This window comes from Homalodisca vitripennis, chromosome 1 (genome assembly GCF_021130785.1).
Source record: "Homalodisca vitripennis isolate AUS2020 chromosome 1, UT_GWSS_2.1, whole genome shotgun sequence".
Taxonomy (NCBI): domain Eukaryota; kingdom Metazoa; phylum Arthropoda; class Insecta; order Hemiptera; family Cicadellidae; genus Homalodisca; species Homalodisca vitripennis.
Genome location: NC_060207.1, coordinates 172,836,379 through 172,861,681, shown reverse-complemented (window position 1 = coordinate 172,861,681; position 25,303 = coordinate 172,836,379). Strand labels below are relative to the sequence as shown.

Genomic DNA, 25,303 nt, shown 5'->3' with positions numbered 1-25,303 from the left:
AGACATTGACATCTTGTTAGTTGGTTCCAAAAATCAATTTCTCATTGGTTCCACATATCAATTTCTCAATTTAACTTGGTAATGTTGGAAACATGAACTTGTAAAATGTTTCATAAAAACTTATATCAAATTGAGATGTCGCCCATTGATTCATATAACGTGACTCCAAACATTGTACTAATGTTTGGAAATACACTAGATCATTATCTCCAAAATAAGTAAAACAATTCATTTGGTCACAAATTATATTAAATTTTGTTTAACATTTTTTTATATATATATATATACATTTCCTTGAAATATTGTGTTGTGCTAACTTTTGCACAGAACTAGAATATCCCAAAACTTTTGCATTTTATCGAAAAGAAAAATATTTTCTTTTATACATTAGAATGTGGGGGGGGGGGGGGGTGGGGGGGGGGGGGGGTGGGGGGGGGGGGGGGTGGGGGGGGGGGGGGGTGGGGGGGGGGGGGGGTGGGGGGGGGGGGGGGTGACAAAATCTAAAGGCCGATTGAAACCACCTTTCCGATTCATGTACTGTCGGTATTTGCGCTTCAATATGACATGGACAGCTCCGTCCTCATTGCCCTCCACTTTCTTGCCTCGGGTTGTATCAAAAGTACAAAACCCGAGCATTTTCATCATTTCCTGCTCCTCTTGAGTTTTCCCTTCCAAATCAGCATCTGAAACAACATGATTCTACAGAATTCTATTTTATCTTTGGAAAAATGTTAAAATTCTCTAACACTTTATAACCCTCCCCTTTGAATAAAATACTAACATTATGAGGAAGGAAAAGTCCTCTATCTTTCCTTCATTTTTAATAAACATGCTTGAACGAGCCAAGAATATTGATAGATGTCATCAATAAATAGTACTCAGCCAACAACAAAACCTTGACAAGGCTCGGGGACTGTCAATGGTCAAAATACAAATTATGATGTTGTAATAGGTGACAAAATATCTGGTCTATTATTTATATTATTTCAATGGGAAGGGGATGCAAAATGGCACCTAGTCTACCTGTAGTTCACAGTCTACCACAGGGGCATCAAATGAAACCAGTTAAGTCTGGCAGCAGTTGTATTTGGCCATTTGTGAAAACATATTTTTGTAGCTAGCAATCATACATTTTCTAGTATTTTAACATAGTTTCTGCATTTATTTGTGTCTGTGCTGTTATTTAACTTTTATTTGTTTGTAATTTTTAATTTTAAGTTTTAATATGTAAAACAAATTTATGTGTTTCTATAAAAATATCCAATTGTATTATTTTGAGCTAGAAGTTAACTTGTAAAAGCTAAGACTCATATTTTTTTTTATTCCTTGTAACATTAAAAATGTATGTATGCTCAAATATACAATAATGTGGGCTAGTAGATTGTATGTGGATATTTTTTATCATTGTGCTCAACTCTGGAATCGTACCACACACTGCTTTTGTATGACTGGGGGCCCCCAAATCCCACGGTGTGAGGCAACTGTGCCTAAGGGATGCATGGACAATACAGGCACTCAGGCGATTGCCAATGCGGTCTAGAGACTTGGTACTGATGGCCAAATATGTGACTGGATAAGGGCCTTGCTCATAGACATGGTGGTTACCACCACTCTTATATGAGCAAGCATCAGTGCAAAGTCTACAAGGGACTGTCCCCAGGGTGGCGTCTTTTCTCCTCTTCTGTGGAACCTAGTTGGGGATGACCTGCTTGTGTCTTTCAACAACAGTAGTGTCTTTGCATAGGGGTACATGGATGACATTGTGATATTTGTGAGCGGCAAGTTCAACATAACAGTCACGGAACTGACCAATGTTGCTCTGAACATGGTGGGGAACTGGTGTGATGGGATGGGCCTTAGTGTCAACACCACTAAGGCTGCTGTGATTGCCTTTACTAGGAGGCGGCAGTTGGAGGGTATTGGTCCATTCTTACTGAGAGGCCCTTCCATTGAGTTGGAAGTCCGAGGTTAAGTACCTGGATGTGATTCTTGATAGGGTCCTGAACTGGAGATTCCATCTGGAAAGTGTTATTACCAGAGGAAAATGGTCTTTAATGCAATACAGACGTGGCAATACAGTGGGGGGACTTGTGGACTTAATTTGAGGCTTTTGTATTAGCTTTATGTTTCCATGGTTAGACCTGCACTAATGTTTGGGGCTTTTGTCTGGTGGTCAAAAACAAAGGCCAAGATAGTGATAGCTGGTCTTACTATCATCCAAAGGATGGCTTGTCTTGCTATCCTGGGGGTTATTAGCATTTTCATAGATAACCAGGCAGCATTAAAGGCATTGGACTCTTGTGTGTTCAACTCCAAACTTGTCTGGGATTGATATCAAGTCGTTTGTTCCCTTGCCAAAATCAACAAACTATTTGCTGGGTTCCTGGTCATGAGGGGATCTCTAGGAATAAAGAACTGATGTTCTGGCTAACTTGGGCTCAGCATCCAATATGATGGGACCTCAACCGTTCTGTGGCATTTCTAGATGTGAATCCTTTGGGGCTTCCGGGGTGCGTAAAAGGCCCTTGAGGCTTAAGTGCATGGTAATAAGCCTCCCCATAGAAGAAGAATGTACTTTCTGTCCCTCCATGACATACACAGTGTAAGAAAAAATTAGTTCTATGGTCCGTAAAGGTACAAGTTTAAAATAGGTTTTTTTAAAATCTCATGTCTGAACTGCTTAAATTTTGTACAGCGACAGGTATACTGCATTCATCTACATCATGAAAGATGTGGGCATGGCTGAAATTTTAATCTCTGACTTGAAAGCATGGACAAAGAAAAGTATACAGCAGGGTTCAGTACAAGTGTAAAGTAAGAGTTCTTGTTGCAACTGAAGTGTGAGGTATACACCACAACAAAATTTGTTGGCTTTAGGTGTGTATGAGAAATTACTTGAACCAACTCACAATTTTCTCCCTTACATTTATGCACTCAATTATTCTAGAGTGGAGCCATCTTGTAAACTTATCTGTATGTGTTCGGTAGTATGTTTAGCCATAATCTGTTCAACCATATTCAAAGAAGTTTTCTGGTCTTGGTACTGGTCGACGATTTCTGAATCTGACAACAATCACATCACCTACAGAAAAAAATCTGCTATCTTCAAGTTTCTCTTGCTCAATCAGATCAGTTCCAGTTGAGGGCTATAACGGTATCATGTGAGTACATTGTGTTCAATCTTACTGCACACTTGTATTATAAATGTATTTGGCAAATCTGAATCAAGATATAAGACAATATTTTGCTTTTTTACATCTCTTAAGTAGTTAACCTTTCAGCAATATGCAAGTAATGAACTGATATTTTACTTTGAGTAGAGAGAGGCATGTGAGTATTGAAAAACATATAATGAATTAGTTGTCTATTATTCAATTCAAGTTAAATATTATTTAACATTTTTTTGGTAATTCGAGTGAAGCTGAAGAATATTTAAATATAGAACAAAAACTAGACTTGACATATGTCAACTAGTCTGACTTATTGAAATAAGTGAGTTGAGTACTCTCACTCCAGGTACATAGATACATGATGGGAAGAGAAAAAGGGAAGGCCAGAAATAATTAATCTTTTTATGTATGGCTACCTTCCAGTAATCCTCATGACCATCAACATTTTTGTGTTATTATTTATTATTCTCTACTTGTCTTTGTTCAACATCTATTAATCTGAAATACATTAGAACCTCAATATTTCTATGATTTTCCAAGATAAATCAATTAAAAATGCCAAAGAAGCAAATGTTTGCTAAATAATTAGCTAGTGTTTGTTACTAATACAATATGCCCTCATTTTAAGGATGTTACATCCTCTAACATATTTATTTAAAAAATGATTTTACATTAATTTTCAAATTGAGTAATGTTTTTGAGACTGAAATATATATTTATTTGCATTTCCCATTTTATAATGATTGATAGTTTAATTTCAATAGTAGGTAATTTGAAATTGTTCTATTATCTTTTTGCCTTTTAATTCTCTTCAGTTATTTTGAAATAATAACATTATTTTAAAGCGATCACAGTCAAATAACCATAATATACATACATTTCTAGATTACAACATATATGAACTTTTAGGGGATAGTTGTGAGCTCTGGGGGTCATGTTTGGTAAGCCATGTAGAAATTTTCAAAAGGTGCTACTAAATGACAACAATTACTATAGGCCGATTTATACACATCTTTACTACCTAAAAACCTTCTAATTTTTATAGTGTCCACATAACCACATTATGTATGTGGTGAGATGTTTTGTGAGATTGGTTACTATATTTGTTTTAGAAAATGTTTGCTTAAAATGATTTGGCATAATGTTTGAGACAACATAAAATAAAAATTACTTAACTAAAATGTAACATACTTAGGTTTGACTCTAAGTTGACATTACTATTAGTTGGATAAACTTTATTTAGGCTTCACCAAAAAAATCTAAAACTATTAAGAAGCTGAATAAAAAAATTCACATAATATATTTTTTTGTAACTGATAAAACCATTAGCTTTTTACTCACAAACCTATTTAAGTATTCAAGCAAACCTCTGCATTCTGAAAATTTTAAGTGGATTAAGAGAGGTTTTAATGGTTAAAAGAGCTTCTACTGTACACACAAAATTAGTAAACCACCAGTATGAAGTTGGCTTTTTACAGCTTCTTGATATATATAACATTTAATTGAAATACAAATAAATTTGGTTGAGAGTAATAATCTCATACAGCGCCACAGCTCCAATATAACCCTACTCACTCGCATTTCAGTGCCTCTGAAGAGTCCAGACTGTGGGTCCTTCCTCACTCTGACACGCACTTGTCACAACTCTGTATCTACACAACTGCTCCAACCGGTTCAACACAGACACTGGTGAGTCAAAGAAGGTCATCTCACTTTTCAACTCATTTTGACCACCAAATGTTAGCTGATATTTTATTTTCCTCATTTCCCTGGCATCGAGGCTGTACACTCGAGTGTTTGTAGATTCCAGAGTTCCCTTTACAATGATGTAAGGTGAGTCTCGACTACCTACACACATACATTGGATTCAACTGAAAACAAGAGACAGCCTAGTCCTGAACAACAACTGTGAATCTCATACATTTACCCTTAAATACGTGACCAAATGCAACAATTTTGCCAATGAAACAGAGCAATGTTAAATGTAAAATTTTTCAACACTAAAAAGCTTATGGGGAAGCTCCTCAAAATACAGTTTACGTTGTGTCTTAATCCTAAAAAAGTGTGTAATGAGAACCTTGGCCAATCTTCAACCCCATGACAGCTGTAGAAAAATGTTCAAGACTATAAGAATCCTAACCCTATATATTGTAGAGGCAACATCCTTCGCTTTTAATTGTAATATGCCAAGGAGAAGGGACAACCATGAACATTACATAAGGTATGCCAATGACTTTAACCTGCAGCGCAAAGGACTACCCTTTACACCTAGAAACCCTCCTAAGTTGGTGCAAGATTCTTCAACCTACTCCCTCCTAATGGCAAGAGATATTCAAGAAGCAACTGGCCAACACGATTTTAGAGAAGTTCATCTCTCTATTGAAGAATTTTGCTCTATTACTACTATTACAACTTATAAATTGTATAATAACCTTGACTTTTATATTAATAATTTGCAATAGTTTTGACATACATGTACTGATGTAACAAACATGTATAATGACACCAATTTATGTTTTTAAGATGTTTGATCAAGTATTCCAATTTCTGATTTCAAACACCATAAAATGTGGTTTACCTGTTACTTGTGGACGATTTTGAAGTGCATTTCGAGGCTTTGTCCTGCTCCTTTCATTAGAACGGGAACGAGATCTAGACCATGAACGTGATCTTCGACGCTCATCTCTCCTGCGATCATGGTCCCTTTCTCTTTCAGGTGATCTGAACATACATGGAAAAGTTTAAGATAGTCAAAAGTTTAAAGTAAATAATATACAAGAATCTATGACAAAGAAGGATTAGTTCATGTGATTATAACACAAATTTATCACTGTACAACTAGCTTTAAGTCTAGATTAAAATCAATACTTATGATTTCTAAAACATGATAACTCTTTGTTACTGTCAACAAAGAGGTGTATCTTTCATGTTCACTGTATTCAGTCAAGATAACTTTTTGCAGGATATAAATCTAATAATAGCTTCTTATTATTACATTAAAAAAAAATTAATCAATTAACACTATTCAGGTACATCTAATAGTGGTAAATGATACAAACCAGTTATTCAGAAAACACCAATAAGCTACAAAGAACCCAACCAGAGTAGAGCAAATAATGTCAACATTCACAAGGTTGGTTACTGAATCATCAGCCTTGTAAAGTAGTTAATTTATTAACTGAAAACACATTAATGATTGGTTTTGATATCAGAAACTTTTAACTCATTGTGGGTTGGATCTCTTTAGCCACAGGTGTAACAACAGAACAGTAATGCCACGCCACATCAAACCACCCATTGTTTATAATCAACTTACTTGAAAGTTGAAATGAATTCTTATAGAAAAGTTGGAGATATTTTCGCCTATATGCTTAAAACAAAATTATATATAAATATTCCATTAACTATTGTAATATTTCATATAACAATATTCTTACTGAAGACATTCAAATGACATGTTGAATAAGGAAGAGTTGGCCTAGTGACTGCAATAAACAGAGCACTGGTCAACTCCTTTGTGCTTCCGCTGTTTCCTTAAACTTCACCATTTTGTTGAGTTCGTGGCGGTGTCTCCTTGGCCATTAAAAATCAGGTATACATGCAACCAGTTGTGCTGTTTCTTTATCATTAACTTGGTTAGTGACATACCATTTCACTTAAATATTACTGTTTGTCACCACAATCAATTTTTGTTACTCAATCTGTATAATTCTCTGTTTTATTATTCAATTTTCACTTGATAAAACATTTTATCTCAAAAAGTAAAAAAAAAAAAATATGTTCAGATCCAAATAGCTAAAATTTGCTCTGGGAAAATGAGTTTCCAGGCATTTGATTATAATAATCAGTAATATGTATAGAGTACACCTTTACACCTAAAATGCTATAAATGTAAGTAGAGAGATAAATTATAAAACTGTTATACACTTAGACAAAAGGAATAAAAAAATTACTTATATTTGTAATGTACCATTGACAATGAACAATTTTCAAAACAAAATTACAATTTATTTATTTACTGTATATATAGACCTACCTAATTAAGTACGAAATGATGTACTATACATGGATTTATTATAAAGGCAAAGATTTTTTTAGATTCTTCAAATATAAATATGTAATTTTTATAAAATTTTACACTTTACAAACAGTGGTGTTGAAATAGTGTAAATTTGCTTTTACATTGTATCTTTATTCTATTGTTTAGTAATTCAACAAACTATATATTTCTTGAAAGCTAAAAAACTTTGAAACTAACATTAGACTTACAGAATCAAAAACTATTTATATTTTTCTGTAAATTTACAATATTGAAATCTGTGTTTTCATAAACCAAACTTTCTCATTTCCACTGTCATGATGTTGTGGTTATCCTATAATCTCTTTTAGTTCAAATATTTCAATTTATTTACACATTATGCAAAAAAATAATATGCTACTCTAAATAAAAAGAAAAAGATTTGTTTCATGTGTCATCAAACAAATCTAACATATCTTGTTATTTTTAGGTTTAGGCAAAAATTATAGCCTATATATTTTATACATAAAAACAAAAATTATTGCAAAATGGCTAGACAAAGGAGTGTTTCAACCAAGGCTCATCTAGGGTTACACTGTGATATATGGGCACATGTGGAATTAATCTGATAGGTTGTTTTCAGTGATTTGGTAGTTTAGACAAGGGTGGTGAATTTCCCCAGGAGGACAATAGGTTGTTTTCAGCAGTTTGTGGAACAGAAGAAGAACAACAATCAGACTAGCAAAATGTGAGTTTTACATTATTAACCTATTGCTATTGTCCTCTGGAACAAAACAATATGTAGATATGGCAAATAACAAAATTGTAGAACATTAAAAGTAAATCTACTTTTCTCATGTAGAATAATATTTTCTTTTCTTAATCTGCACCAAGATCATGATCGTGAGTCAACTTCGTATTGGTTGCTGCTGACGTCAGCCATTGTGTTGTGTCAGCCTTTTAGATATGTAAAATGACAATAATACTGAAATCAGAGGGATTGTACTAAACAAACGTTTTGCATTAGTTTAGACCAGGAGTGGCTCGCCATGCCATTTTGGTCAGCCTGCAAAAGCTGTTTGATAAAAAATATCACTAGAAATTAATTTCTTTTGGAAGCGATCTTATAATATGCAGATTTGAAGAAGAAACTTCAACAATAAAAATTGGTATGATTAGTAAAATATTGCATTCCCAAACTCAATCTTTGATTGTATCTTATGCCGCATCTCTTGAGCTGGCCAGGGCAAAGAAACTTGACGGCAGTTTAATTTTAAAAATGTGTTATTGAAATGCCAAAAGCTTTTGAGGATTTCAAAATAGGTGAGTAATTTGAATCAGTGGCACTTTTACATCAAACCATACAAAGGATTATTGAAATGGGTGAGAAAATAGAAACATCTTTACTTGGCCAGGTTATACAAAGCTCATATGTTTCACTTTGTTTAGTTGAAAGTACTGATCAAGCAGATGTCAGTCAGCTCTTAATATTTGTACGTACTACCACTGAAGTAGTAAGGAGACTTTTCTAGTAAGGAGGAACTATCTGAATTGTGTTCTCTTCTTGGTACAACAAAAGGAAAAGATATTTATGAGGCTTTAAAGAAAGCAGTTAACAGAATTGGAGGCTCTGTTAAATATTCTGCCATTTTTACAGATGGGGCACTAGCAATGGCAGGTAAAAAGTAAGGATTAGTAGGGTATCTTACGGAGGATGGAGTAGCTTGTCCAATAATCCACTACATTATTCACCAGGAAGCTTTATGTAAAAAATCTATCAAGCAGGATCAAATTTTTAAACTTGTGATTAAAATTATAAATCTGAACAGAGGTGGAAACCGAGCCCTTTGACGAAGACAATTTAAGCGGTTTTTATAAGAAACAGAGGCTGAGTATGGAGAATGGAGACTTCTTATTATACAACCATGTAAGGTGGTTGAGTGCAGAAAAGTGCAAGGAACAATTCTATGCTATAAGAAAAGTATATTCCTTAATAAATATGTGCCATCACTGACATCACTGAACTTGAAAAGAAGTTTTAAGATCCAGAATTGTTGGTCCAATTAATTAGCTTTTCTGACATAGACTTGACCAATGGTCTCAATATTTTGAACTTCAAGGAACAAAAACAAACAATATCAGATTTGTTAAGCATCATCAATGGGTTTTGCAGTGTTTTAAGTGTTCAAACAAACATTGGAAGGCAAGAAATTGATTCACTTTTCTAGCTGTCTTCAGTTAGTTGAAAATTCAAAGATAACAATTTTTCAAGCTGCAGTTTTCAAATCTAAGAAGTATCTGATGGGTTCAATACGAAATTCAACAAAGTTAAAATCTCAAAAGTAATGTACTGCTTTATAATCCTCTTGGAGCTACAATTTAAGACCAACTATCTGAACTACAACTTAAATTATGTAAAATGCAAGCTGACATTTTTTCTAATGACAAAGCAAGAAAGAGCTCTGAGACTTTTTCAAATTACTTCCCAATGAAAGAGAGATTTTCAAAATTGAGGATTTTAGACTAAAAATTTCATTAATGTTTGGAAGTACCTATTATGAGAAAGTATACTATTTTTATCCAAACCAAAGTTTGTATAAACCAAAATAGAACTAAGCTTTTTGATGCATCTCTACTTCATTTCATGAGGTTGGCTGCAACACAACTACAGTTGGTTTCGTTCTTTGGTGGATGCAGCTGATCCCCCACAATGTTTACACTGATAAGTAATATATATTTTGATTCTCGTTTGCATATAGGCTAATTATTAACTGCAAAAATTTTTTCAGAACAATTTTCTTAACTGTGTAAAACAAACACTTGGATCAATAAAAATAATATTAGACTAATTTTCGTTTTATTTATAACTTTAAATAATCTCTTATTACTGTTTTCAATTTAGAGTATTACTATATAGCCCAAAATTAAGTTGAAGATTTCACTTTTGGCAATCGAGCCTCTGTAAGTTGGACACCCATGGTTAGACTTTCTGAGAATAAGAGCTCATATTATGCTATGTATAAGTGTCTCCAGCCATGAGTGTGGGCTACAGCAGTGTTGCCTCGCTCTAATGGAAACAAATGAAAAACGTCCCTCGAGATAGTACCATTCATAGAAGATCAAATTCTAGAGGGTCTGATCATGAATGATTACCTCCGGCCATTACAGTTTGGTGTAGGAAACGTAACTTGATAAAACAAACAAATGTTGTAAATTCACCTAACCATAATTTCCTACTATCTTGCAAGATAAATCGTACTGTATCAACTTTAAAATTCTACAACTCCATTATCTCTCACTTTCAACCTTATATTATTTTGGATGACAAGAAATTTGAAAATGATACAAAAACATTTAATCAAACTTTCTACAAACGAATAAATAACGTGAAAATACAAATATTAGTTTTAAATGAACAAAACTAAAGTAACCACAACTTCTTAATTTTGTATATAGTGCAATATACGTTTACAATCCAGCTGGTAACTTCTGATCACATAAAAATATATTTCCAGATTTAAAAAAATAAAACAATTACACAACTAACTCATAATTTCACTCTAAAAAACACGATGATAAATTAAAAAAGGGATAAATTAATTTACATTTTTATATAAAAAAATATAGGTATTTAATATTTTAGAAAATAATAATGCTTTAGTTACATTTTTACAACTATACAAAACAACTCTCTCTACAAAATGATAGGCAATCTGCAGTAGTATTTCTGCACGTACTAACAATTTCAGAACTACATTAATTTATTATAAAGTCATAGTAGGTTTAGTTCCAACCAAAAGTGTATATGATTGATAATATATTTGATATTTACACTCCCAAAACGAATATAAAAGAGAACTAAGAAAGAACAAAAGAAGAACCTGGAGTAATGTTTGCAAAGACATAAACAGCCTACTAGAGGCTGCCAGGCTTCAAAAATCTCTCCAAACCGATCACACTAACCCAATGGGGTCCTTAGTAAAGGCCAACGGTGACCTTACAGTGAACAGGAAGGAGACCTTAGAACTGCTTCTGGAGACGCACTTTCTGGGGAGGTCACTTGACACGAAATGAGGATATTTATTCTCTAGTCGAGGGCAGATCCAGTTGAGAAATTGCAAAAGCCAGACAGCAGTCTAAAAGACTATTCACACATGAAAGAATTAAATGGGCAATAAGATAATTCAAGCCATTTAAATCTCCTGGGGAAGATGGAGTTTTACCCTCTTGAAGAAGGGCTGGACATCTTATTAAATACTCTTATCATTCTGTTCAGAAGCAGTTACGCCTTAGGATATATACCAAAAAACTGGAGGACAACACTGGTGGTGTTCGTGCGGAAAAAAGACAAGTATCCGACTCAACACAACTTGTAAAAACAGTCCACCTACTTAGTCCCACTCAACACGCTTATATAGAAGGTAAATCAGCTACCATCACTCTCCACAGCTTAGTGGAAGTGGTGGAAAACACCTTCAACGAAAAGGAAGTCCTAGACAGCGTCTTTATGAACATTGAAGGAGCTTTCGGCCGAGTTGCATATCAATCCATGGCGACTGCTATGGAACATTTTGGAATTCCCTCAGATGTAGTCAAATAGACAGTAGCCATCCTAAAAAGCAGACAAGTAAAGGCAAAGTACGGAGACGAATCTGCCACAATCATGGCCCAGAAAGGCTGCCCCCAGGGGGGAGTTCTGTCTCCTCTCCTGTGGGCGATGGTGGTAGATTATCTTCTTAGCAAAGCAGAGAAGAGTGGAACAAGGCTACTTGTTATGCAGACGACCTAGTGCTTATGGTCAAAGGAAAAAACAAAGACACGCTGAACGCTTAATTCAAGAAGAATCAAACCTCATAAGCAACTGGTGACATGGGGAAGGTCTACGGATCAACCCATCTAAAACAAATAAATATGATAACCTTTAGCAGGAAAATTAAGTTCCAGCTTACACAACCTGTCCTGGAAGGAATCAGTGTAAGTTAAACCAAACAAAAGAAGTGAAATACCTGGGTATAATCCTGGATGAGAAGCTCACTTGGAACTCACATATTGAGAACAGAATATCCAAAACGACAATGGCCCTTGGGGCCTGTAAGAGAATATTAGGATTTAAATAGGAATTGAAACCCAAATTGATATATTGGATCTATAAACTATAATAAATCCGATGGTCACATATGCTGCCTTAGTGTGGTGGCTGAAAGTAGAACAAACAACAGCTGCTAAAAGGCTACAGAGTCTTCAAAGGCTAGCTTGCTTAAGCATTACAGGAGTGATGAGCTCCTGCCCAACACTAGCAATTGAAGCGGTCCTGGGATACACTCCTCTGGGGCAGGAGGTGATGAGAACAGCTGCTCTAAGTGCAATGAAGCTTCTAGAAACTAAGGTAATAAATAATACTACCTCCTTAGAAGGCCACATGAAGATAATGCAGGAATTTCCTGAGGCTGAAATGTTAACCAATGTGTCAGATGCGATAGTTAAGAAATACTCCTTTGAAAACCCATATACTGTCTGTGTCAAAGGAAGGGAGAAATGGATTAAAAAGGAGGCCTACCCTACAAAAGGAGTCCTAAAGTTTTACACAGATGGCTCACGCCTTGACCCTAGGGCAGGATACGGAATAAACAGACCAAGAGTTAACATGGCAGTGCCCATGGGAAAACATGCCAAGGTCTTTCAAGCGGAGTGCATGGCAATACTCATGTTCCAGAAGACTCATACAAATGAGGACAAAAGGATTAAAATACTTAACACTTTCTGAATCAGGCTGTACTAATGGCACTTGATACCTGTTTGTTTGACTCAAAAGCAGTCTGAGAATGTAAGAATGAATAATAGAGCTGGCAATGAATAATAAGAGTAACACTCGGTTGGGTGCCAGGTCATGAGGGCATTCATGGAAATGAAAAAGAAGACATCCTCACCAAAAAGGGAGTACATTCCATAATGGCTGCGACCTCCACCTGAAAAACTGTAGGATATGGACCCATAGGGACCACCAGCTCACTGGATGGTCTCACCCCCACAATTCCAGCGCCTGTGCCGCTTTTTGTTTTAGAGCCGTCTGTAAACCATTCAAGCTCTGCTGGTGGAAGAGGTTTCCTTCCCTCCGACCAATCGTCCCTAGGAGGTATCACAATCTTAAAGGGTTTGTCAAAGGAAAACTTTTGTGGCATCTAATCAGAGATCATGTGCAGAACATCCTCCTGAATCAGGATGCTAATTCTACAGTGCCCACTGTTGCAGCCCGACCAGAGTCCCGCTTGCTGAAGACAGTAGGCACTCCTCCTGGCCATAGCCTGACAGTCTAAAGCTGCACCCGGCGCACTAGGAAAAGCCCCAGTGACAGCAAGGCAAGCCATCCTTTGGATGCCCGCCAGACAAGCTACTGCCATCTTGGCCTCCATTTTTGACCACCAGACAGCAGCTCCATACATTAGTGCAGGTCTGACTACGGAAACGTAAAGCCAGTACTAAAGCCTCGGCTTAAGTGCCCAAGACCCACCATTGAATTAAAGACCATTTCCCCCTGGTGACGACCCTTTCTAGATGAGGTCCCCAGTTAAGAACTCTATCTATGATCACACCCAGGTACTTGACCTCAGACTTCAGCTCAATGGAAGAGCCTCTGAGTAGAAATAGATCAATGCTCTCCATCTGTCGCCTTCTGGTAAAGGCAACCACAGCATACTTGGTGGGGTTGACAGTGAGGCCGACCTCATCACATTAGTTTCCCACCAAGTTTAGAGCAGCATTGATCAGTTCCGTGACTGTTGTGTTAAATTTGCCCTAAGAAACACAATATCATCTGTTATCTGAGCGCTCTGAGGCAGAAGTCAGAGATAACGTATACTGTAGGTTGGATCGAGTGAGTGCGTGACAATCATGGATCAACCATCCACTAGTTCGACCAATCGTAGTGAACTGGTGTATCGTAAATATTATCTGCAGATGGGACTGATAGCGTATCTGTTATCTGAACTCTCCGGGGCAGAAGTCAGTGCTTCACTAGATATCGTGTACTTTAGTTTGGATCGAGTGAGTGTGTGACGATCATTGATCAACCATCCACTAGTTCGACCAATCGTAGTGAATTGGTGTGTCGGACATGTTAAGAGTTTACGTTTCGACCGAAACGAGATTATTTCGTTTCTGTACATTCTGTGGAACACACTAATGGTAAGTGTTCTCTATTAATGTCCATTTATGTATTTATATTAGGGGTATTCGTGATTTATTGAGTGTTTTACATGGTACATAATTGCCTTTCCATTACAATTCAATTTATATTTCTGATCAGCCCCTCTAGAATTTGATATTTTACTGATAGGTACTATCTCGAAGGATTTTTTCTTTCGCTGATGGCACTCGTCTCAACTCGATAACAACTAATTAATTAATTTGTAGCTCGAAATTTAAGAAAAACATTGTTCATATGGATCAAAATACTGCTCATTTCAGTATTATTTTTCATTTACGTTTGCAAATATGGCGATAACGTCATCAAGAGGTTGAATCATGGTCACAAAAGATCACGTGACGCTCGACGTGGATGTACAATATGGAAATATTACTCCGCACGTGAACAGTTGTTCCATTTTTTATGTTCTATAACTTCGTTATTTCTCAATTCCATCCCGTCAAACCTTAGCCTATATATTTTTTTGTTCTATAGGACGATTCCAATAAGTTAATAACGCAAAACTCGTATTTTTCCGCTCCAGCCGTTAATATGACAATTACCATTGATTGTAACAAGTGATATAAAAACTGGGTTTTCACTTATCCTACTCTGGCCATATTCTTTCTGAAAATGAAAACACATAATATCAAGATTGCTTTAAGATCATTATAGCTAACAAGGATAATGTAAACTATAAAGTATTTATATCAAGATGGCCGGCGGTAAAAATCAAACGAAGTGTCGTTCGTGTTCTAAAAACGTTACAAAAAGTAATAAATCTATATTTTGTTATGGAGTTTGTAAATCGTGGCACCATATAGCTTGTGTTGATATATCCGACGAAGAATTTACACTCTTCTTGAAGTTATTAGGCAAAGCAGTGTTCGTATGCCAAAAGTGCCGAGAGGTTATGGAGTCAGCAACTTGTACAATCAATAGTGAAGCTGCTTTGGAGGTTAATCACCATAGTACTAATTACGAAAGTTTGACTTGTTCAAGTCAAATTCGAATATTAACCGATGAAATTTTAAGTATTACAAACAATCAGAAGGCTATAACTTCTGAGCTTGGTAGATTGACTAATGAAAATGAGATGCTTAAAGCAGCTATTAAAAACCAATCGGAAGCCATCACGGATATTGTATTAAATTTGGACAATAAGGACTCTTATGCAAATAAATTAAAGAATAATTTAACTAGTGGCAATTTGGTAAGTAAAGACTTATCTGAACTATGCCTAGTTCCTGGAAAACATAGTCAGCCTGTATCCATAACTAAACCTAGGACTGATGCAGTTGGAGATGTAGGGCATAGTTTGAATTGTAATTATAATAAAAGAATACAATTTACTGATGGGCTAGTTGATTTAACTAGTACACCTAAGTTAAGCTCTGCGTTAGCTTATAAGGAGGAAGATGGTGAGTGGCTAGAAGTTAACAGTAGGTCAAATAGGAGGTCTAGGCCTAGTACAAATGTTACTGGATCTATTCAGGTTAAACCTAATTCAGGCAGCAGAGGCCAAACTATATCAGATAAAACTAGAAATGGGTCTAATGGTAAAAAAAAATTTATCACTGGCACAGCGGCCGATGATAATTTATCCGTAGCAGAGAAGAAACTTTTTCTATTTGTATCTAGGCTACGTCCACATATTGAATCTAAAGACTTAGAGAAATATATTAAAGATAAGAAGGAAGCTGACTATATTGTGGAAAAATTAACTTCAAAGTTTCCTCAAGAATATAGTTCATTTAAAGTTGGAGTACCAAGTAGCCTCTATAATGAAATCTATCATTCAAGTTTTTGGCCTAAAAATATGTATGTTACTAAGTTTCTAACCAAGAGGCGGACACAGGCTGAATCTTTAAACGAGCAGCTAATGATACCATTAGAAAGGACATAGGCCTAAGCCCGGACATGGTCAACATGACTGATTTGGAATGTTTGAACTTGCCTAACTTAAAAATGTTTTATATTAATATTCAAGGTTTGCATAAAAAAGTTGAACAGCTTGAAGAGATTTTAAAATCTGATAATTTTAATATTGTGTGCCTCAGTGAACATTGGTTACGGGATAATGAAGTGACTTATAATGTACCCGATGACTATTTGGTTGGTAGTGCATACTGCCGTGTGACACATATAAGAGGAGGAGTAAGTATACTTTTATCTAATAAATTTGTCACTGAGAAATTGAACGTAAATACATTTTGTGAAGAATTACATTTTGAGGTGTGTGCTATCAGGCTGATTGAATTAAATGTCATTATTATTTCTCTGTACCGTTCCCCTGAAGGTAAAGTAAATGTCTTTCTGGACAAGTTAGATCAACTTCTGAGATTTTTAATCAGACTTAGGCCTAAATGTAAAGTAATAATTTGTGGAGATATTAATGCTGACTTTGATATCCGAAACACCTCAAAACCTAGTGTAAATGACTTTTTGAACTGTCTCCGGCAATATAATTTGTTTTGTGTAAATAATTTGCCTACTCGTGGAGAAGCCTGTTTGGACAATGTTATTACTGACCTCTGCCCTAAAAATTACGAGCTGCATATTTTTGAACCTTTGTTGTCAGATCATAAGGCTATTCAAATTATGGTTTGGTTGGCGGAGAATAGGCCTATCAATAAGAAGACTGATGGCCCCGGTAAAATAAATTCAAGTAGGCCTTCGATTCAATTTGCAAGAAGGTATACAACTGTGAACCTGGAGGGGTTTAAATACTGTTTAAGTAAGGTAGACTGGAATTTTATTGCTCCTCAGAATTGTAACTTAACAGCAGAAGAAACTTTTGATTTGTTTTATAATACATTTTTAGAAATTTTTAATCAATGCCATCCAATGCAAGAGATAAAGATTAATAAACCTAATAATAGAACTAAAAAGCAAAATTTAAATTGGTATACCCCAGAGCTAGAGAACATGAAAAAGCAAATTTTGTGTTGTCATGACATTTATAATAGAACGAATAATGATAATTTACTCAACTTGCTGAGAACTCTTAGAAGGCGCTATAGACTGGCTATTAAAGAAGCAAAGAGACAGAGTAATGAAGATTACATAGAAAATTCAGTCAATAAATGTAGAGCAGCATGGACAATCATTAACAAAGCATCGGGGAAGGAAACCCTACGCAGTCGGTCCAGTAATATTCTGCCTGATGAATTCAACTCACACTGTGTGACAGCTATTGAAGAGATCAGTGCCAAAGTGAAAAGTTCTGTGAATAGTGCAAATCAATGTCTTAATAAGTTATTGCCTCCATTTGAGGAGTGTGTTTTTTGTCCTGTCACTGTAGATGATGTTCGTAAAATTGTTTTATCTCTAAAAAATTCCCATTCTAAAGATGTGTATGGATTGAGTAGTATTTTAATTAACCTAAGGCTGTTATTGATTATATAATTGAGCCTTTGACATATTCTATTAATTGTTGTGTATTGGAAGGGATTTTTCCAACATGTTTAAAATTTTCAAAAGTTGTACCTGTGTATAAAAATGGTTCACTTGATTGTCCGAATAATTATAGGCCTATCTCATGTGTACCAATCTTGTCTAAGGTAATTGAGAAATTACTTAAACATCAAATATGTATTCATTTTGAAAATCTCAAATTATTTAGTTCTAGTCAATTTGGTTACCGCACTGATTGTTCAACGGTTAAAGCTGTAAATACTCTTGTAAATAATGTTCTCTTAGCTTTGGAAAATAATTGTTGGGCTCAGATCACACTTTGTGATCTGAGCAAAGCATTTGATTGTGTTAGACCTGATATATTGGTGAACAAATTGGAATTCTATGGGTTTCGTGCAAAGAATTTGAACATGTTAAGGTCCTATCTTGCAAATCGCAAACAGGTTGTTATGGTTAATGGAGCTTATTCCCAAGTGGCTGATATAAATATAGGTGTGCCACAGGGATCTGTGTTGGGTCCTGTTTTGTTTATTATATTTATTAATGATTTAAGTTTTAATGTCTCTAGTTTTACTACTATATATGCTGATGATACCACTTTGTTAAATAGTCACACAAATTTGCTTTACTTAAACAACTTGGTAGAGACTACAATGAATGAAACTGTTAACTGGTTTAATGTAAATGGTCTCTATTTAAACGCAGAAAAAACAAAACAAATGTTAATAACTCTTAAGAATATTAATAGGCCTATATTTGAATCTGAAGTTTTTGTTAAGTTATTGGGGATAATAGTGGACAACAGGCTATCTTGGAAACAACACATTGATTATGTATGCAAGAGATTGTCTAGGGTTATTTACTTATTGTGTAATTTAAAAAAAAATAGTATCACAAAGGTATATAAAAATGGCCTACTTTGCATTTTTTGAAAGTATTATTAGATATGGTTTAATAATTTGGGGTAATGGTACAGGCATTGATCAGGTGCTAGTAATCCAAAAGAAGGCTGTGAGAATTTTAGCGGATGCACCTGTGTTAGATCATTGTAAACCTTTGTTTGTAAATATTGGTGTTTTAACTGTTATAAATCTGTATATTTATGAGGTATTAGTAGATGTAAGAAAAAAGTCACACATGGTTTTGAAAAGAAATGATGTTCATCACTATAATACAAGAAATAAAGATAAGTTAAATGTAGATAGAGCTAGATTAGGTAAAACCATGAATTACCATACAACCTTAGGCATTAAAATGTTCAATTTGTTACCTTATGCTGTTCAAACTTTACCATGTCAAGTTTTTAATAATAAATTGTATTCTTGGCTAAAAAATAGACCTTTCTATAATATTAATGAATATTTTAGCTGTGAGATCGTTCATAAGGATTTTTAACTTTAGATTAGGCGCTAGTAATTTAAGCCTTAATATTTGACGAAGCCTATTGTAATTTTATTGAAAATTATTAATGGCCAATAAATTGTCTATTGTCTATTGTCTATTGTCTATTGTCTATATAACCAAAAAGGGGGTAGGGTACGATAAGCAGACCCGGTTTTTTATATAGAAGAATGTAATCATCGATACCTAATATTCGCATCCCAAATCCTACACTATCAAATCGATATAAAAGTATCCAAAGTCCTCAATAACAATCATATGTTTTGAATTAAAATATGAATTTAATATTTACAGTGATCAAACAAATTATTATAACCAAAATTAGGAAAACTGAAGACGACCATATTTGCTCCTCTCACAGTTACAGTTGTTTCTTTCCCACAAATTTCACATATCGTAAACAAGGGCTACTTTGGCCCTAGGGTTCTTCTTTGGCCCAAAAGCAAAATAAAACGAAACTCGTTTTTTTGAGCGATTTGTGGCAGTATCTGAATTAGTTTCGGTTGGTTCCGTTAGGTGGTAGTATCAATCAAACTGCCTGATAGTTTAACTGATTCCCCAGTTTGTTTCTGGGCAGCAACACCACAAGTTGTGTGTCTCGTGTAAGCAAGTGAAATTTTAACCTTCAAAACTTCTTCCTGCAGAAGACGCATTTCTTCAGGAACTACTAATGTAAGTATGTTTTTTAGAACACTTTTAAGTTACTAATGTTGTGCTGTAGTTAGACCTTCGTGAAACACAAAGTGACTTCCCATTTTCATGTATTTTTAAATCAGGTCTGGTAACCTACAAAGTACGACCTACTTTGGCCCAGCTTTTTTTTGGGCCAAAGTAGGTCGTACTGTTATAAACCTGTTTTTTTTAGCGGTAAAGTTCTATAAATAGCTTGCAAAATGGTTAGGTAGTGAATATATTTCTATTGCATGTGTTTGGTTTCAGGTTTTTCAAGATGCCCTACAACTACAAACGTCTCCCCAGGAGCCGAAAATATGCTGACTACAGCAACGAACATCTTCAAACTTGTCTAGAAACCATCAGATCTGGTGAAATGACAGAGGCAAGCTGCAGAAAATTTCAGGATACCCAGAAGCACTATTAAAAACGAATTGAAGAACTCATTTTCAAGTTCCCCAGGCCATCCTAAAGTATTTTCTCAAGAAGAATTAGCTTTTGCTAGTCATATCGCCAAAATATGTTAATATGGTTTTCCACTGGATGAACTTGATTTGAGGTACGTCGTAAAGTCCTACCTAACTAGAAAATGAAAGACTGTACAATGTTTTCGTAACAATGTTCCGGGCCGTGACTGGGTTGTCATTTTTAAAGAGACGCCCTCAGTCAAGTTTTCGTCTAACATCAAACGAAATCGAGGTCCCAACTACAAATGTTAAAGACCTAAAAGGAAGCAATGAAGACATGAAGGAACTTGTAGTAAAGGACAAATTTGTTGTTGTTCATTGGAATGAACTCCGATTCCCAGGGTTGGTGCTCTCTGAGGCGGAGGAGGAAGCGACAGTGGAGTGTATGGCGCCGACTAAGAAATTTTAGAAGTGGCCCCAAGAAAAGGATACGTTATTTTACAAATGGTGTGACATTTTAAAAGTTATTCAGCCACCAAAGCTTGTAAAAAGAGGCCTTTTTAAGGTTGATTTCATTTAAACATAAGACATTCCTTTTTTGAAAGAAATTTAACTTTTTTAAACGGTTTTTTACATTTTTTACTCATTTATGTATTTTTAAATTGGTGTTAAATATTACTATTATCATTAAATAACATGTGTTTTTAAATACCCAGGTCCTTCTTTGTCCCATGCCTTTATACCACTATTTTTCTATTGAAAAATTACCTTGGGCCAAAGTTACCCTACCCTTAGGGTAACATTGGCCCAAATCTTAAAAATAAATTAAAAATACAAAACAAATGTTTAGGTCAAAAAGTGTGTGCAGCATCTAAAATATAACATGTTATAGTTGTATTAAAAGGTTACCAGGACTTAACTTAAATTAAGTAAAATATTATTTTCTTATAAGGTAAATCGTATGAAATTATTCAAAAGTGGGCCAAAGTAGCCCATGTTTACGGTAATGGGTTTTTTGGTACGAATCCAACATGTTGAAGTCACAAAAAACATGTCATCATCTTTCAAAGGAATGTCGTTTAGTTTTCTAAAATTGACTGTCATTTTTAATAATAAAATGTTACTTATAAATAATTGAAATATTACATTACAAATATTATTTGAAAGTGTTTACAGAGGTTGATGTAGATTATTAAGTTAATGGTTGAAAATAATTAATCAGTATCGATTGATTATATCGATGGTTATGATTAAGTAATATCCTCTGCCAATTTCGATATAAAAAACCGGGTCCGCTTATCGTACCCTACCCCCAAAAAGTGATCACCTTATACTCTGCTTCCATATATCCCAGGTAGGCTATGTTAATTTTCTGGTAGGCTATGAAAGAATTAATAAATTCTGGCCTCCCTCAGGGACAATATGAACCTGATTACATTATTCAGTAACTAAGAGATACTCTGTTTTATTCCTTACCGTCTTCTTCTATCACGGTCTCGAGAACGACTTCTTCGCCTCCTCCTGTCTCTTTCATTTCTATCTCTCTCACGAGACTTGCTACGACGTCTTCTGGGTGGAGAAGGGGACCGACTGCGACCCATTTCTTCTAACGAATTTGTCTTTCGCAATATTAAACCTTAATAATAGAGTACAACCACCAACGAACTGTTTTGATACTCTTGATAACAGTCACTCTATTTCATTTTCACTTTTCATAAACGATAAACGAAGTCTAAAATCTAAAACCAGTAAAGAAAACTATTTGAAACATTTACCACTAACAAAAATCGCTAAAACCAATCAGCTGTAGATTATAAGGACCAGAACTATTATAAAGAATGTATTCACTGTTTTAAAAGTAGGTACTATCTAGTAGACTACTACTTCTTCTTCTTACTACTACTACTAGGTAGACATTAAAAATGAAACATCGAATTTATCACCCTTAGAAAAATAAACTCAAAACAAAGAGGAAGGAACTTTTAGCTTATTTAATGTTGTAGGTGTTACTTTAAAGCTTCTTATATGAAATGTAATATTTCTATTTTTAATAAACTATTATGACAATAATGTAAAATATGCTTTGATTTATTTTTTTGCATCTTTATAGTAAGTGCGAAATGCATCCCCTCACATCCAAAATGATCTCTTTGTGGGTATTGAGAGCTGGCGGTAGTAAAATGACGAGTTTTACAACATAAGAACAACGTTCATTATCAAACACTTTTAGTTCACATTTTTGTATATTAAAATTACAATAGGTGTATAATTTTAAAGATATAATTAACAGTTGGACACATTTTCGTTATTCAAGGGTATCCTATTTTTGTAGTTTTTAAAACAATAAACGCAAAAAATTAGACATTTTTATGAAAACTCAATAAAAATACCTAACTAAGATAAAGTCAGTAAGTGCAAACTGTACAGTCATTCGGAAAAATGTCATCAGTTTATACATTTTACGTCCTTGCTGTAAGTTACAGACAATGGAAGAAAATGCAATATCTTCACTATATGCTATCCCACTGCTGCAGGACGGACAGTAGGCAACCTCATCACGAAGGTCACCTGGAAGCATAACATGAACAGAAAAAAACAGGGTGTATCAAAAAGAATCATCCGATTTAGCATGTCTATACTATAGCATGTTTACTTTATATTTCGAACAGTAGTAAACATATGCAATTACTAATTTTTGTTGGCTGAAAGGGAAACTCAAAAAGTGTTTTTTCATACATTTTCAAAGGTGTTCAATATGTCCACCTTTAGATACACGGCATATGTCTATGCGGTATTCAAATTCATCCCACACTGCAGCGAGCATGTCCTGAGTAATGCGATTCCTCAGCTCATCCATTGTTGTTGGTAGCGGAGGCACATATACAGAGTCTTTGATGAAACCCCACAAGAAAAAATCACATACAGTAAGGTCTGTTGGTAAATGAAGTCGTTCGAATCAATCTCCAACTGGGGGAAAAGATAATTCTCAAGCATATCGAGATATGTTATTCCTGTAACAGTGTTCTCAGAAAAGAAAAATGGACCGTACACCTTTTCCCGTGAAACCGCGCAAAACACATTAAATTTTGGAGAGTCTCTCTCATGTGGCACAGTTTCAAGTGGTTTTCTGTGCCCCATATTCTAACGTTATGGCGGTTTACCTTTCCATTAAAATGAAATGTTGCCTCGTCGCTAAACACTATGCGCGTCATCGTCCATCATCTTATCAAGAACGAAGTTATAAAACTCTATACGTCGTTTTATATCACCCTCACGAGGAGCTTACAGTATCTAAAGTCTGTATCCTTTCATGCGTAATCGTCGACGCAACACACGCCAGACGGACATAGGAGGCATGTTGAGCTGTCGAGCAGTGCGGTGAACAGATTTCTGAGGGCTGCGTATGAAACAATGGCGGACGCGCTCCACGACTTCATCGGACACTCTGGGACTTGCCTTTACACAGACAACCTGTTTCTTGAAATTGTGCATACCATCGTCTAATGATCTGTGATGTAGGAGGATCAACACCATACTTATTAAGAAAGGCACGCTGAACAGTTATTACAGACTCACACTGCGAAAAACGTAGAACACAAAACGCTTTTTGTGGTGCAGATGCCATTTTCGCTAGAAATGAAGTAGGCGTTTACTCAAGCGCGCTGCTGCTTTCTAGCGGGAACCATGTAAAACTTTAAAATATACTCTTTTTAACAGTACGTTGTTGGCGCATTTAGCTCGGTTGATTCTTTTTGATACACTCTGTATTTCCTTGGATACCAAATGTAAGTGACGCACATAGGAAAAATCCTCTATCTCTACATTATGTCACATCTCGCATCTGAAACTGCGATCAGGATGAAATATACTTAGCTTTAAAATGGAGGTCAAACAGAAAATATCGTAAAATTCAAAATGTTCCTCATCATCCCTGGTCAATGAGGCAGACACTAAGAGAATCACCATCTCTGCGTTCTAGTCCATCTCTTTGTTCCTGGATATACATTAGGATGCCAAACCAAACCTTAATATAAACAACGAATTATGCATTCCGTCATATGTTACTACTTCATGATGGGATATATTTTGTCTCCAGAAGGAGGGTCACCTGGAACAATAAAAAACAACAAACTATTTTTCAGCATGTCTAGCGCAAAGTATGGAAGAAATCCCTATCTCAGCATCTTATCCCGCTGCTTCAGGATGGAATATCAGGTTCAGGATATCTTATATTATATTTGGAGGTCAATAAGAAAAATATTGTAAAAATAATTTCAACAAAAAATGAGCATCAAATAAATAAAGGATAGCAAAGATGATGACCTTCAATATACTGGTTTTTATGTGTAATTTATAAACGAAGATACATTGTTTTTCTGCAGGGATACTTTGTAGATTCAAGATTAGAGTACGCCAGACCACGTGACGCGTGACAGACTTACTAACAGCATTTATTGCACTTAAAACATTCTAAACCAAACGTGGTACCTATGGGTTTAAGAAAAGCACATAAACAAAATTGGCATAACTCATGTCACGAATAAACTCTATAGACGCGTTAAATAAGGATGAGTCAGCGATGGCCTTACCAACTTTATCAACCTTCGTTGATGTTTTCAAGGTCTTTGACTGCGTCGATAAAAATCGGCTTTTAGAAAAATTATATTCCAGAGAAACCTTTTAACTCATCTCACTCAAGTCATGTCTTACAATAGACATCAGTTAATTAACTGAAATCCCCTTCAAATTAAAATAAAAACTATATTATTACCTACTATCAAGACTGTCATTGATCACTGAAGGCATTCGGCAAGGATCATACACGGCCTGTTCTTTTCTTAATTTACATAAATGTTGTGGTTGATTCTATACCATTGAAAATGTTTTTTCAATTCGCTGGCGATACGACACTCTTCGCCAGAAACATAACTGATAAGGATTTTGAAATCTAATCGTTTAGTAATGTAATTTTGTACAATCTCAACAGAGAAAAGTTCTTCAATACCTTTCCTACCCTGTTTTATTGATTATCAAC

General features: G+C 35.2%; 1 protein-coding gene across 1 annotated transcript; it reads right to left on the bottom strand.

Moving 5' to 3' along the window:
- Positions 1-195: 195 nt before the first annotated feature.
- LOC124354023 (U4/U6.U5 small nuclear ribonucleoprotein 27 kDa protein) lies at positions 196-22,164 on the bottom strand. Its single transcript, XM_046804157.1, has 4 exons — positions 21,745-22,164; positions 5,749-5,891; positions 496-683; positions 196-207 (listed from the first exon to the last, which is right to left on the bottom strand). Exons 1-4 carry the CDS (start codon positions 21,867-21,869, stop codon positions 196-198), a joined length of 468 nt encoding a protein of 155 aa, XP_046660113.1. The 5' UTR covers positions 21,870-22,164.
- Between the last annotated feature and the right edge of the window lie 3,139 nt (positions 22,165-25,303).